The sequence below is a fragment of the Haemorhous mexicanus genome, chromosome 2, assembly GCF_027477595.1.
Source record: "Haemorhous mexicanus isolate bHaeMex1 chromosome 2, bHaeMex1.pri, whole genome shotgun sequence".
Lineage (NCBI taxonomy): Eukaryota > Metazoa > Chordata > Aves > Passeriformes > Fringillidae > Haemorhous > Haemorhous mexicanus.
The window spans coordinates 34,193,378-34,205,797 of NC_082342.1; the positions used below are offsets into that span (position 1 = coordinate 34,193,378).

A 12,420-nucleotide genomic window follows, 5' to 3' on the forward strand; every position below is an offset into this window, starting at 1 on the left:
CTGTGTTCCCCACAGGTCTGAGCAGTATGGTTTCATTCCCTTTCCCCCTGATGTTGGGCAAGAATGAATGAAGATTACCTCATTACTTATTTACATCAGATTACTGTAGGGGGACGAGCGAGCTCTGCCTGACCCCAAAGCAGACTTGCTTGGCTGATCCACCCCAGAAGCACCAAACAGGGCAGGCAAATGGGGGATTGATGGTACAGCACGAGTCAAAGGTCCTTCAGGCTGACGCAGTTACACCTTTACCTCAGACCACGCAGCAAGTGGCAGCAGTAGTGCTGCACCATCTGCCAGCGCTGTGGCAGTGCTCGTGGGCATGAAATCTCTGCAGCAAGCACTGCCGGACCCGTGCTGGTGAGAGAGAGCCGTGCTGGTGAGAGCCGTGCCTCTGTCAGCACTGCAAGAGGAGCGCCAGCCAAGGTATGAAGAGGGGCTGCTCCCACCCAGACCAGAGGCTTACAGCAACACTGTCTGGTGGGCAAGGCTGGGGTGGGCATGCCGGACTCCAGCCTGCCCGTGCCATGCCGGGCTGCCCCTCTCCCGGCAGAGCCCAAGCTGACTCCGCGCTCCTGGGCAGCGCAGCCCGGGCGCGGGTGTGCAGGGAGGGCTCTGGCAGCAGCCCCCGTGCCGGAGGAAGGGAATCTAGGTCACAGATCCTCTCCGAGAACAAGTACATCTGAGGCTGCCAAGGGAAACAAACTGGCAGGAGAAAGGGGAACAAACTGGCTTGCAAAGCAACAGGAGAATGGAGAGAAGTAACTCAGTGATTGAAAGCAGGACACTCCGGGAAAGGTAAGCACCTGGATCCCGGCATCATGCGCGCAACATCCCAGGCCCTGAGAGCTTTCTAGGCAGAAACGTACTTGGGCAAAGATGTTGTGAGGACCCAGGTTTGGACTATCAGGGCAGGACTGTGGGCATGTGGGCAGAGATTGGGGGGCGGGTGGAAGGAGGCCACTGGCAGAGATAGTGGTGAGGAGGGGTCCCAGCGCTGGACAGCCGGGGGATTACAGGATGGGAGCGGGGAGAACTGTCAGAGCTGCGCAGGAAACTCAGGGCTTGGTTATTAGTGGGAAGAAAACTGCAGGAGAAAGGGAGCACTGAGACCTCCCTCCCCCCTCCGCACGTGTAGCTTACGGTTCGGTGTTGAGAGGAGTATTTCCAGGAAGGAAGAAGAGAAGGAGGAGGAAGATGTTGGGTTTGCTGGGCAGTTTGTCCTTCCCCATGGTGCAGAGCCGGTCGTGCTGAGCCAAGCAGTGCTGCTGTTTGCCTGCACCTTGTAATTCCCCTCCACTCCGTGCTCTGTCAGCCTCTTTATAAGTGCTCTCTGCAAACAGCCCGGGGGCTGGAGGAGATAAGGGCTGGGGGCCAGGGCCCATCCGGAAACAGGGAGAGGCAGCAAGGAGGAGCTGGAACAGAGGGACAGTATTTGGCCAGAGGCTCTGCAAGTGGGGGAAGGGTATTTATTTGGGTAATGCTTATATTAGAAATCTTTGAATGATTCATACCCTGTTTTCCTTAACCCATCAGAAATTGGCAGTGTTGGGGATGTGAACTGTGTTCAGCACACGGTAATATTGCCTGTGGGCAGCATCCAGTCACAGCAATCTGATTTAAATTTCCACAATATTTCCTTCACTGTTCCTCTTCATCAGCACTTTAAAATATATTGTTTTGAGCTGGAATGACTGACACAGAAGATGAAATTAATAAGTTAATACGGGCCATCATGAATATTGATGAATTCCAGTCACAGCATGCCTCATTCTGCAAAGTTTCTCCTGAGCCTTACAGCCCTCACTGCTTTGCCTGGCAAAGATGACACAAAAATTCGATGCGTCCTACGCCTCCAAGTTTATGACCAGTATAGAAAACACATTTTCCCTTGAAAATAAGGTAAGATATTGACCTGTGTAATTTTGATCACCTTAACCCAATTCTGGTATAGTTTCCTCTGATTTCTTTTCAGTTTCTATTTTTTAGCTTTGAATGTGACTGCCAATTGTCCAAAAACAGACTGGCTCGTTGCTGATTGTAACTGCAGGAAGAAAAGGTGTCTGTGCTTGGGTGCAAATACTCTCTGTACTTTCACAACAGTAGTAGATATGGGAATCCTTGTCTGCTCCAGAAGTCTTAAAGAAGTTTTGGCACCTCTGCCACCAAAGGTAAACAACCCCAAGAAAAACACTTGTTTCTCTGATGTGATCCTGTCCAGTCTCCTCAAGAACTGTAGCACAATGCTTGACCCCAAGGCCAAAGCCAAGCAATAAAGTGAACTTTAACCTTTGGCTCTGAAGAACAGGCATGTGTGAGAAGAAAAAGCTGTGGAAGCATTTCTCGAAGACACTGGTATCATGCCTAAGGTGGTCCATGCACTTTCACCTAAGAACTCCTGTTGGAAACCAGCAGCTCTAGCAAAGGAATGTCTCTCCTTAATGCCTACATCAGCTTTGTGTGGAGACAGGGGAGAAAAAACCCACTGTAAAACCCAAGACTTATATGAACAGCTCAAGTTAACAAATTGTATTAGCTGTTCAGCTAAAGGCAGAAAAAATACTACAGGAGAAAAAAACCCCACAAAGATCGGTATTGTTATTTTAAAGGAAATCCAAATTATGATATTAGTTTTCCCAGCCTGAGAAAAAGCAAAAGCAAACAAACCCAAAGCAATTTATTTCGTATGACAAAAAAGTATGACAGGGAAAAGTACTTAGATAAATCAATAGGAATAATAGCAACACCCAAAGACATAAAAAGGGGTTTCTCACTGTACAGGAGACAAAATGCTTCACAGACCACAGTGAAGGGAAGGTCATCTATTAAAAAACCTCAGACAATATGAACATTTTACAAGTTGTACCAAGCAGGAACAGGAAGATACACAATGAAATGAAATACCATAAAATGGCTTCATCAACTAAACTTCCAATGAAACTGGAAATGTCAGAATGAATAAAGATTATCCACTTTAGTTGCTTGTTGAATAATTTAACCTGAGAGAAGGGCCTGACAGCAGATGAGCTGCCTTTCCCAGATGTGGACAGCTGGGCTGTCAAATACAACTCATATTTCTGAGGTGACAAGTGAACAAATGACTAAATTCAGGCATGGCAAAACCATCAATGAATTATTTTCATTTTAATGCACTTTGTAGATTAAATTGCAAACCAGATTGGTAGCTGAATTTTATAAATGGTCCTGTGACCATGCTTTGCATGATGTGAGGTGGCCATCTGTAGGGGAAGCCATATATAAGGTATTTAGAGGTTTTCTGTCTTTCTCAGCTATGTTAGAACAAACATCCACAGTATATATAAATTTGGTCTTGCCTCAGAAGAAATCTATATTGTATGCTGTGAAAAAGGCTATAAACAAGGTTGTTTACCCTCAGGCATGAGAAATCCACAGCGTGTCTGTTTGATACTTACAGTACACAGCGCACACAGAGTAGGATAAATTGTTGCAATCCCATTATAAAATCCATCTAAGGTTACTAGTGAATGATCTCTAATAATTTTAAAATGTGTAAACAGGAAACTACTCGCCTGTTAGCAGATATTTTTGGATATTATGGAGAATTGAAGATAATCCCTGATGTAGTTACAAATGACAAGCTGTTTTAATTTATGCTTTTGTACTACTCAGAATTTTGCCCAGGAGGGGGGTAGGACATGCCAAAACATTTACAAATGTGTCTCTGACCAGCACTCAGGACAATCAACTATGCATTTTTTGAGTCATATGACTCTTCAGGCAAAAATTTGCCATATAAAAAGATATTTTAAATCTATATAGACTTTCTGTTTAGCTTTGGCTGTTAAGTCAGTGTCTGGACTAGCTCTCTCCTTAGGTACAGGCATCTCATGAAGGTTCTTCTGCTGGCCTTGAGGTTATGTTCAAGTCAGGTTGAACACTGTTGGAGCCAGGCTTTCCTCAGAGGTGCACAGAGGCAGGAGCACAGGTAAATAGGCCAAGATTCATACAGAGAAACAATGAGCACATGGAAGGAAAAAAAGTGTTCCTCCCAAGGGCTATGTAACAACAGAACAGGCACCCACAGGTGCCACGAGACACCCATCCCCAGACCCCAGCCACATTTCATAGCACAAGGGATTGAGCAGAAAAAAAATCCTGATTTTCATGGTGTGTAGGCTTTTCAGAGATTTTTCCCTTTAGATTTTAAGTTCACTTAGCTATAAAACATTAAAACTCCAAGTCACTGCCTCCCTCTGGCAGGCTGCTGGAAGAAGGTGGCACAAGGCTGTGCCAATGCCACCTCCCTGTGGCACAGCCCATGCTGCACCCACCTGGTGTAACCCCCACCTGCTGCAGAGGTGTGCAGGGGCTCTCACTCCTCTCCTGTCTCCCAGAGCCTTCTGTGTGAGCAGAGGTGGCCAGGGGGAAGGGCTTTGTGCTCAGCTCTGTTCCTGCCTGGCTGGGTGACATGATGCAAGGGCTCTCTCTGAGCTACAGCTAAGCCAGGTTTTTGATACCCAAGGCATGAGTCTTTTCTCAGACTGGGGGGTCAGCTGCTGTGTTTGTCCAGGATTTTGAGATAGAGGATGCTACAGAAAAGCCAAACAAGGAAGTCCTAGTGGAGCATGAGGCAAGGAAATCAGACATTGTCACATTTAATCTTCTCCCCTGCACCTCTGCTTTGTTCTGTTCCAACTTGTTAGGCAGGGCAGAACTGGCACTTCAGTCAGGGGGAGGTGGCTGAGCCATGACAGTGTAACACAGCTGGAGAACACCATTTACCAGGAGCCTTTTCAACACAGTGTCCTGCTACAAAGCCTGTCCTGGGAACAGGACAAGACCTCTCCTAAGCAGCCGTGGGCTCTGAAGAGAGAGCCAGCTGTGCATCCCACAGTCAATGCACAGGACTTCCCAGATGTGCTTTACCTTGGCACACACCTTGGGGACACACCTTGCCTTGACAGCAAGGACAGCAAGGAGAGCTGGTGGGACCTAGAGCTTATCACTTCTAGAGAAGTGAAGTAGAAAACATCTGGCACAGTTATGCAATTGCTTCCAGTAATAACCCAGCCTTTACCTCCCTACAGGCAGTGAGTCAAAGGGTAGGAGGCTGAAAAAATGTGTGAGGTTAGCACTTTAGCAGCATGCACAGAGTCCTGTCATAGCCAGTGGTGATTTTTATTCCCTTCACCTCCGACTGCCTTGTTCATATGTCTCTCTTCCCTCACAAACAGGACTTTTTAAACCTCCCAGCTGACAGGTTATACGCACACAGTGTGACAACATGGGGTCCAGAAGCCCAGCTGAAATCGTGTTCTTAAGGGAGATCCTGGTTTTCCCAGCAGGAACAGTGGTGTGCCAGAAAGGAGATCAGTGTGCTGGGCTGCAGGACTATCAGAAAGGGGAAGAGTGAGACATTTCCTTGAAGGAGGCTATTAGGTCCTGTATTCAATGTAATGCCTTGCTTTTAGGATTTTCTTGACCCTCAAAAGGTGACCCTCTACAAGGTCAATCAGAAAGAAATTTTCTCTTGCTGTGAGCTACAGGATTAGTTTACAATGTGGTGCTTTTCCACTTGAAAAATCCTTGAGGAAACTTTTCATTGTTGCTCTGAATAAAAAAATTCAAGTGTATGAGTGATGTTCCTCAGGAAGCCCTTCTTTGACACTTGGTGTTTCACAGGCAGTGGTGCCAGAGATGTGACCACACTTCTGTGTCACCTGGCTGTTGAATTAGATGGTGGGGGTCACTTCAGTGCAGACACAGCCCTACCTCCCTAATTGTCCACCAGGTACAAAGGAACTCAACAAAGAAATAATCAGAGAACAAGGCTGAGTTTCTTCAGGGCAATTTGACATTGTCATTTGTTGGCTGAAGGGTCTTCTGACACGTTTCTGGTCTTCTCTGATCATTGAATTGGTGGGTCATTACTTACACTCTATATTTGACACGGGTGCTGAGAAGAAGACCTGAACAGCTAAATCCCGCAGGTGGGGTCATGCTGTGTCATTGTCTAATGGCTTGGCACTGTTACCTGGGACACTGCGGGGATCACAGAGGATTTGAGTCAAAAGATGGAGCAACCAAACTCCCAGGACTGAGGACTCCTTTGTCTGACCCTTGCTAAGCATTTGAGGGGCCTAAGCAAGAGAATGCTTCTACACTAGAGCTTATTTTTCTGGAGAGACGCATTTTTTTCTCTAGATTTTGCATCCTGCTGCCTGAATTGTGAATGACACTCATCTTCTACTGTAAAATCATTTACGTTCACTTTTCAAAGCAGGTATGGTCATTTTAGGTCTTCTTAACCAGGCCATAACATCAGCCTTTTGCAGATCCTTGAGTGTGGACTCCCCATGAGCAGCAAATCAATTCCCAGGGTACAAATAAACTCTACAAAGAATTACTAAACACAAAAGGGAAGTAGGCTTGACAGAGCACTTCAGTCAAAGACTCTAAGGCGTGATTATACTTCATTAACTCTTTTTTACCAATAAAAATTGCATTTCAGAACAGCTTTTAGTGTGCTTCTAGCAGAGCTATGCATGGACCCAGAGGATATTCAGAAGCTTGAGAGCAGGTACAAGGACACTGGCAGACACCCACTGAGAAGCTCGGAGTTTCCCATTTATTGTAGTGTTGCTGACTCAGTCCAATATCCTGCAATATCTCAGCTTTTTAAAGCTTTTTAAATTTTTCAGCTACCCGACAAGTGCAGCTTTTATAAACTGAGATGTGCAATGCCAAGCACAGAAAGGCAGTGCATGTGCCTTTGGGTTGGCAGCAGTATGGGACCTCGTAGCAGCTCTTGGGCCAGTGAGCCTGATTTTATCACATTTGGACAACACAGTTTGCTTAGTCTGTATGTCTGAAAAATTTCAGTAATTCTACCCTCTGGGGTCTGGAACACTCCCCTGCTCCATGGCACCTCAGGGTTATCAGATGACAGAGGAAGAAATGACATTCAGTCTGGTGGGTGTCCCTGGCTTGTTCAGCCCACAATTAATATACTTGCTTCAGTTTCAGGTGTGTGGCACAAAACCTAGAGCTGAAACATGACACCAAGGTTCCAGACATCTTGGAGGTGTTGGAATGTGTTTTAAAACTATTGCTGTTCCCTGCGGGAGTGGAAGCTAGGGAGACATGATCTAGATGTAAAAATCTGGACGGAGAGCGTGAGCATGGGACACTTATTGGATCTGACTGCAACCAGCAATTATCTGTTTGAGCTGAAAGATAAAATTGGGTAACAAACATTACTTTTTCAGCATGCAGAGGAAGAGAGTGCAGTGGGAAATGAGCATTTCATGTTTTAATAGTCAGGTTTGACCTAGCAGGAAGATAAGATTTGAAAAGTATGATAAAAATGCACTTTTTTTTTTTTTTTCTCAGGACCTTGTTTCTTCCCAGGAAACTATGTTCAGCAGAACAGAATAACATATTTGGCCAGACCTGAGGGGATTTTTATGAGTTCCATGTGAGATGCTGAAGCCTTAACTTAATTGGCCTTACATTCCTCAGGAAGATATACACCCTGTAACCACATCCACTCAGTCTGCTCTCCTTTTCAACCTTGTTACCATAACCATTGATTTCTCTTGCTTTTGTCCAGCCTGATGCTCATGTAAATCAAGTCAGTTGCTACAATCTGGGCAGTGTCAGGAATGCAAAATTCACAGCCTTTCTTGCTTTCCTCCCTTTCCTCCTACTGCCAGTGATGTTTTAATTTTGACACTCTGCATGAAGATCAGAAATGTACCCAAAGCTGTTTCATGTCCCACAAATTTCTTGTCTGTGGAACTTAAGAAAGTGGCTTTTTATAACATCAGTGTCATGCATATCCAGTATGGCAAGCCCCGTGGAGTTCTAAAACTCGAAATTTTTAGTGCACTTTGAAAAAAAAAAAAATGTTTTGGGGAGAGGAATATCCTCCGTTGGCCTCATGAATAATTTTCACCGGGAAAAAAATGCAAGCCCGCACGTAACTATTAGCAAATCTGCTGGAGTGGATCCTTTTGAAAGACATCCTAGCCCTCGGCTGGATGTTAACCCTCGGCACCTGAGCAGTTTGCACTTAAATTCCTTCTGGGGCCCCTGCGCGGCGGGTCCCGTTGTCCCCCGGCTCCACGCCCGGTGCCCGCCTGGCTCCATCCCCGCTCCATCCCCGCTGCAGGGATGCGCGGAGCGGGGCGGGGACCCGCGGCACTGGAGCCCGGCGGGATGGGAAGGGCTGCTGGCGCAGCTGCTGCTCCAGGCACACAAGAGCAGCATCCGTGTTCATTCCTTCCCCCAGCCCTCCCGATGCTGCTCTGCTAGCGTGTTTGTGTTTGCAGAAACCACCACGGCTCCAAGCGTGATGAAGGAGGGGATGACCAGAGGTGCGGGAAAACGGGGAGGGTCGCTGCTGGTGGCTGGGTACCATGATCCATTGTGGACTGGTTTGGACAAACTGTGGCCAGACTTGTGGACCTGGCAGGGTGAGATGGAGGATGTGGGTCCAGGCACTCACAGGCCTGGAGTGCAAGCTGCCCCTTCCCTCACCCTGTTCCCTGCTGAGCATGATGCAGAGTCACTCCGTGATGTCCACACCTAAACCCTTACTCTAATGCCAGAGGGGCAAAGGCAGTGCTGGCCCAGGCCTGGGGAAAGGTGGGGGCTGTCCAGCAGCCATGAGCAGTGGGTGCCATCTCTGGGTGTGGGGGCACTGAGCACCCTGTGTATTGCAGCAGTGGCCACTGGTTATCAGCTGTAGCTGAGGGATGAGGCAGAGTGCTGCAGGCAGGACAAGCGTGTTCCTCTCCTCATCATCCCCCGGCCAGCAGTCATGATGTGGACTCTCATCAAAATGCCTGTTCTGTGACACTGAAAAAAAGCCAATGCCCAATGTAAAAGGGAGGTTTATTGGTGGAAAGGTATACATGATTATGCTACAGAGCTGGAGAGAGGTGCTGTGAAAGGAAACAGAGTCAGACACTAGCTCAATCAACGTCACGGAGCCCCACTGTGATGCAATGGCTCTTTCCAGGACTTCATGACAGAAGAAAATAGGGTGCTTGACCACTTGTTCAACATTTATGGTGCTCCTGCAGGTGAAAATCCAAAAGAAAATAACCTCAGTGAGAACCAATAGTTGCAGGTTACAAAACACAGGCATTTTTTTCAATACACACGGTAATCAGTTCTTTCTGTGCGAAACTCTCTTTCTCAGGAGTCCAGGCACAGCTTGCTGCAAGGCCTTGGTCCAGTCAAAAGCTGGACCAAGGTCTTGCAGCAAGCTGTGCCTGGACTCCTGAGAAACTGCTCATGAGACAGCAGCCAGCAGAACTGCTGCGCTGAGCAGGATGCAGACCTGACCTCCTCTACAGCCAGGCAGCATCATAGCTCTGACTAGTTAATACACTGCCTCCATGATTTGTGTCACCTCGTGTTCTCTTCAGATAATGTATTTACTGTCCCAGAAAATGTTTCTCTTAGTCCACATGGAAAACCTTGCTTGGGTCTGGGAAGCATAGGCTCCAGAAGGAAGACTTCTGAGAATGGCCATAGGTAAATGGTTCTTTGGTATGTATCTGAGCTTTTGAGGAAGCTTTGAAGGTATTTCCCAGTCATTCCATTATTCTGCACTTTGGCTTTCATTCTGGATGCTAAGCTCTTCCCATGAACAGCAGCTTGATCCCCACTTGGATTCCACTGGTCTCATGGGACAGGATCTGGCCACTCTCTCTGCCTGCTCCCTGAGAATCCTCATGGAGGCTTCATTTCTTTGGGAATTGTTCCTGTTCTACTCACTCTGCTTTTGCTGCTTTATAGTTCACTTTCTTATCTGCCTGTTTGTTTTCTGGCTTTCACATACCTTTTCGAATCCTCAGTCTGTTTCTGCAACAACCTCTTTGCAAGGTGATGAGTATTGAGCAACAGCATACTCTTCTGGAGAAGAAGAATAGAAACATTCTTGTTACCCTGGAGAGCTTCTCTTGTGCCTTTCCCTGGAGGTGGATATAACCTAGGCATGCTTAAACTGGAGATCCTTGAAACATCCTTTCTTCTGGTGCATGTATTTTCATAACTTTCTAGTCATGCCCATTGATCACCTTGGGCACGAGACTCATTAAAGTGAAATGAATCTCTCCCCTGGCCCTAGATTCAGGTGCTGATGGAGTCCAGAGGAGTGCTGTTTGCAGCAGGGCTGGTTCTGCTGTCCCTGTCCCCACACTTCACACTGGTTAAAATCAAAGACATACCTGTTTCATAGTAGTCATAGATCTGCACAGCTGCTGGCTTGGGGTGGGTCACTACAAAGTCCTGCTCAACCGAGAAAGTGATTTCTTTCCTTTTCTTCTGTGAGAGCTGGGATGGAAGGTCAGAGATCACATCAGTCTTTTTTTTTATTTGTACAACACCATCTAGAGCACAAGGGTGGTAACTGACAGGTTGCATATTCCAAATCCCACTGAAGCCACACCCACAGTTATGGGACAGCCATTATCCAAACGTGTTTGGAGAGTCCAAAGTGAAACTGAACTGAAAAGTTAATAGATTTTACTGTCCTGCTTGTATCACCCAGTCCTGTAATTATTGCATATCCTATTGCCAGAGGTGGGAAAATTGTCCACAGGACTGAGTTTAATTTTCCAGAATCTCCCAATGGTCAGGATGATAAAGTCTGGTATTCCAATCCCTCCCATTTCAGACATGGACATTATGTACCAATAAGAAACTGTTTACAGAGTCCATCACTGGGGTATTGGCTTCTGTTAGTTCTAGAGTGCCCTGAGCAAATTATTTACTAAGTAAATTCTGATTCAGGGATTAGATTACAAGCAGAATTTTGCAATGATCCAGTGTAAGAGAAGCAAAGAAAATCTTTCCAGGCTAGAATGAAAGCAGTGTTTCATGTCCTGTTGGAAAGACCGAGGTTTATAAGAAGCCTGCCAAAGAGGCATGCACACAAGGGAATCACTTTTTTGGTGTTTATCTGCTTTTACTGAAATAAGAAAGAATTTTGTGTAATTTCAATGTGCTTTTTTCTTTTTTTTAAATTATATTTTTTGATTTTTTAGTTGCTGACAGGACAGCTGTCAGTTTGAAGCTGTTTGGAAGGTTGGGAAGTCACATGCAGTTTGGAAAGTAAGCAGCTTAGTGATTACATTAGAAAACTGTTGAGGAAGAGAACATGATAAATACACCATTTGGGTATATCCATATTGTGGTTACCTATGGCATGCTGTTTCCATCCTTTGTGAAAATCAAATAGACAGTGACCAGAACTTACATTTTGTAGATAAAGGAGGACGTGATTTTTCTTGTTTTCTACTTGCATCACTGTTTGACTGTCAATGAGCTTTGAAACAGAAAGAAAATGGAGATAAATATATTTGTAAAACATTACAAAACAAGTGCTGCCTCAGACCCTACTGCTGCATGTCTGTGGTATTCATTCTTCTCCTAGACAAGTTTCAAGGGCTGGTAGTTGACTTTTAGAGTCCAAATATTGCTGAATAAGTTGAAAGGATGGGCAAAAAACCTACCACTTCACTTAGTTGCGGGTATGAGCTCTTTCCAAATGCACAGTCGCTGCAATTCACTTGGGGAATTCTGCCTGACTCTGGTGTGATCTGCATTTCAGAGCTAGTCTGAGAGGTTTCCCACCCTCTCCCTACCTGGAGTTGTAGATGCCAGCTGCTCAGGCTTGAGCTGAAACCCTTCCTAGTTTTAAATATAGGAGGGTCTGTGTGTTTGGAGCTCCCTGGAGGGCATTCCCTCCACCCAGGAATGGACAATGCAGCCATGCAAACACCTCCCAGGATCTGTGGCTGAATGGTTCTTAACCATGCCTAGTAGCTAAGGTAGCTTAGCCTTGCTCCTCTTAGTTTACCTTATCCAGGGAAGACTTAACAGGAGCAAAGCCAGAGAGCATCCTCACATCGATGATGAGCATGTTGGAGCTGCCGCGTTTCCCCGTGTAACTGCAAGAACAGAGGGCCCTGTCAGGGTCTTTGGGGACACTGTGTCTAACAGGCTGATACCACCAGCATACTGATCAGCCTGTGGTTCTTGACTTCATAAGCTGAAGTGAAAACACACAGCAGTGCTCTCCGCGTGCCTTGCTGTCTGTGCAGATGGTTTGCTGGTGGCGCATACCTGCTTACGAGGACAATATCAAATTTTGCTGGTCTGTCCTGTGGGCAGGAAGCTTTCGATGTCTGTACTGAAAGCAGAAATCCAGAGGAACCCTCTGGAAGGTGAATGTTGTATCTCAGTGCTGTCTGGAAGAGGAAAAAACCCTTTTGTTCAAGAATGCCAAAGATTTTCTTTGCATTCCAAAAAAACAGGCTTAGTGAAGTTTTCTGGCAATGTTGCACTTGGTTTTATGTGGAAGATGCTTGCTTATATCAATGATGAACACATAAGACTTCTACTCTTTAACAATGAAGGTGC

General features: G+C 46.1%; 2 protein-coding genes and 1 long non-coding RNA gene across 12 annotated transcripts in view; 1 reads left to right on the forward strand and 2 right to left on the reverse strand.

Annotated features, from left to right (window-relative positions):
- Positions 1-1,329, reverse strand: part of LOC132323320 (alpha-2-macroglobulin-like) — a 35,082-nt gene extending 33,753 nt beyond the window's left edge. For all 3 annotated transcript variants that reach the window (XM_059838381.1, XM_059838380.1, XM_059838379.1), the window contains exon 1: positions 1,144-1,329. In XM_059838381.1, the coding sequence (XP_059694364.1) occupies positions 1,144-1,232 (89 nt within the window). In that variant the 5' untranslated portion in view covers positions 1,233-1,329. The remainder of the gene's footprint in view (positions 1-1,143) is intronic.
- On the forward strand, positions 149-5,613 carry LOC132323326 (uncharacterized). 2 transcript variants are annotated; one of them, XR_009485314.1, is made up of 3 exons: positions 149-798; positions 1,662-1,902; positions 1,976-5,613. It is a non-coding gene; the product is annotated as an uncharacterized LOC132323326 (long non-coding RNA). The 2 variants fall into 2 exon arrangements; XR_009485313.1 differs by having other exon boundaries at positions 151-798; positions 1,990-5,613.
- Positions 5,614-8,863: 3,250 nt separating this feature from the next.
- The window catches only part of LOC132323321 (ovostatin-like), a 33,025-nt gene continuing 29,468 nt past the window's right edge, over positions 8,864-12,420 (reverse strand). For 6 of the 7 annotated variants that reach the window (XM_059838388.1, XM_059838386.1, XM_059838387.1 and 3 more), the window contains 6 exons: positions 12,124-12,248; positions 11,858-11,948; positions 11,255-11,323; positions 10,224-10,329; positions 9,836-9,909; positions 8,864-9,065 (listed from right to left, as the gene is read on the reverse strand). In XM_059838388.1, the coding sequence (XP_059694371.1) occupies positions 9,848-9,909; positions 10,224-10,329; positions 11,255-11,323; positions 11,858-11,948; positions 12,124-12,248 (453 nt within the window). In that variant the 3' untranslated portion in view covers positions 8,864-9,065; positions 9,836-9,847. Of the gene's footprint in view, positions 9,066-9,835; positions 9,910-10,223; positions 10,330-11,254; positions 11,324-11,857; positions 11,949-12,123; positions 12,249-12,420 lie in introns of those variants that run through there. The other variant, XM_059838389.1, reaches the window with a different exon arrangement.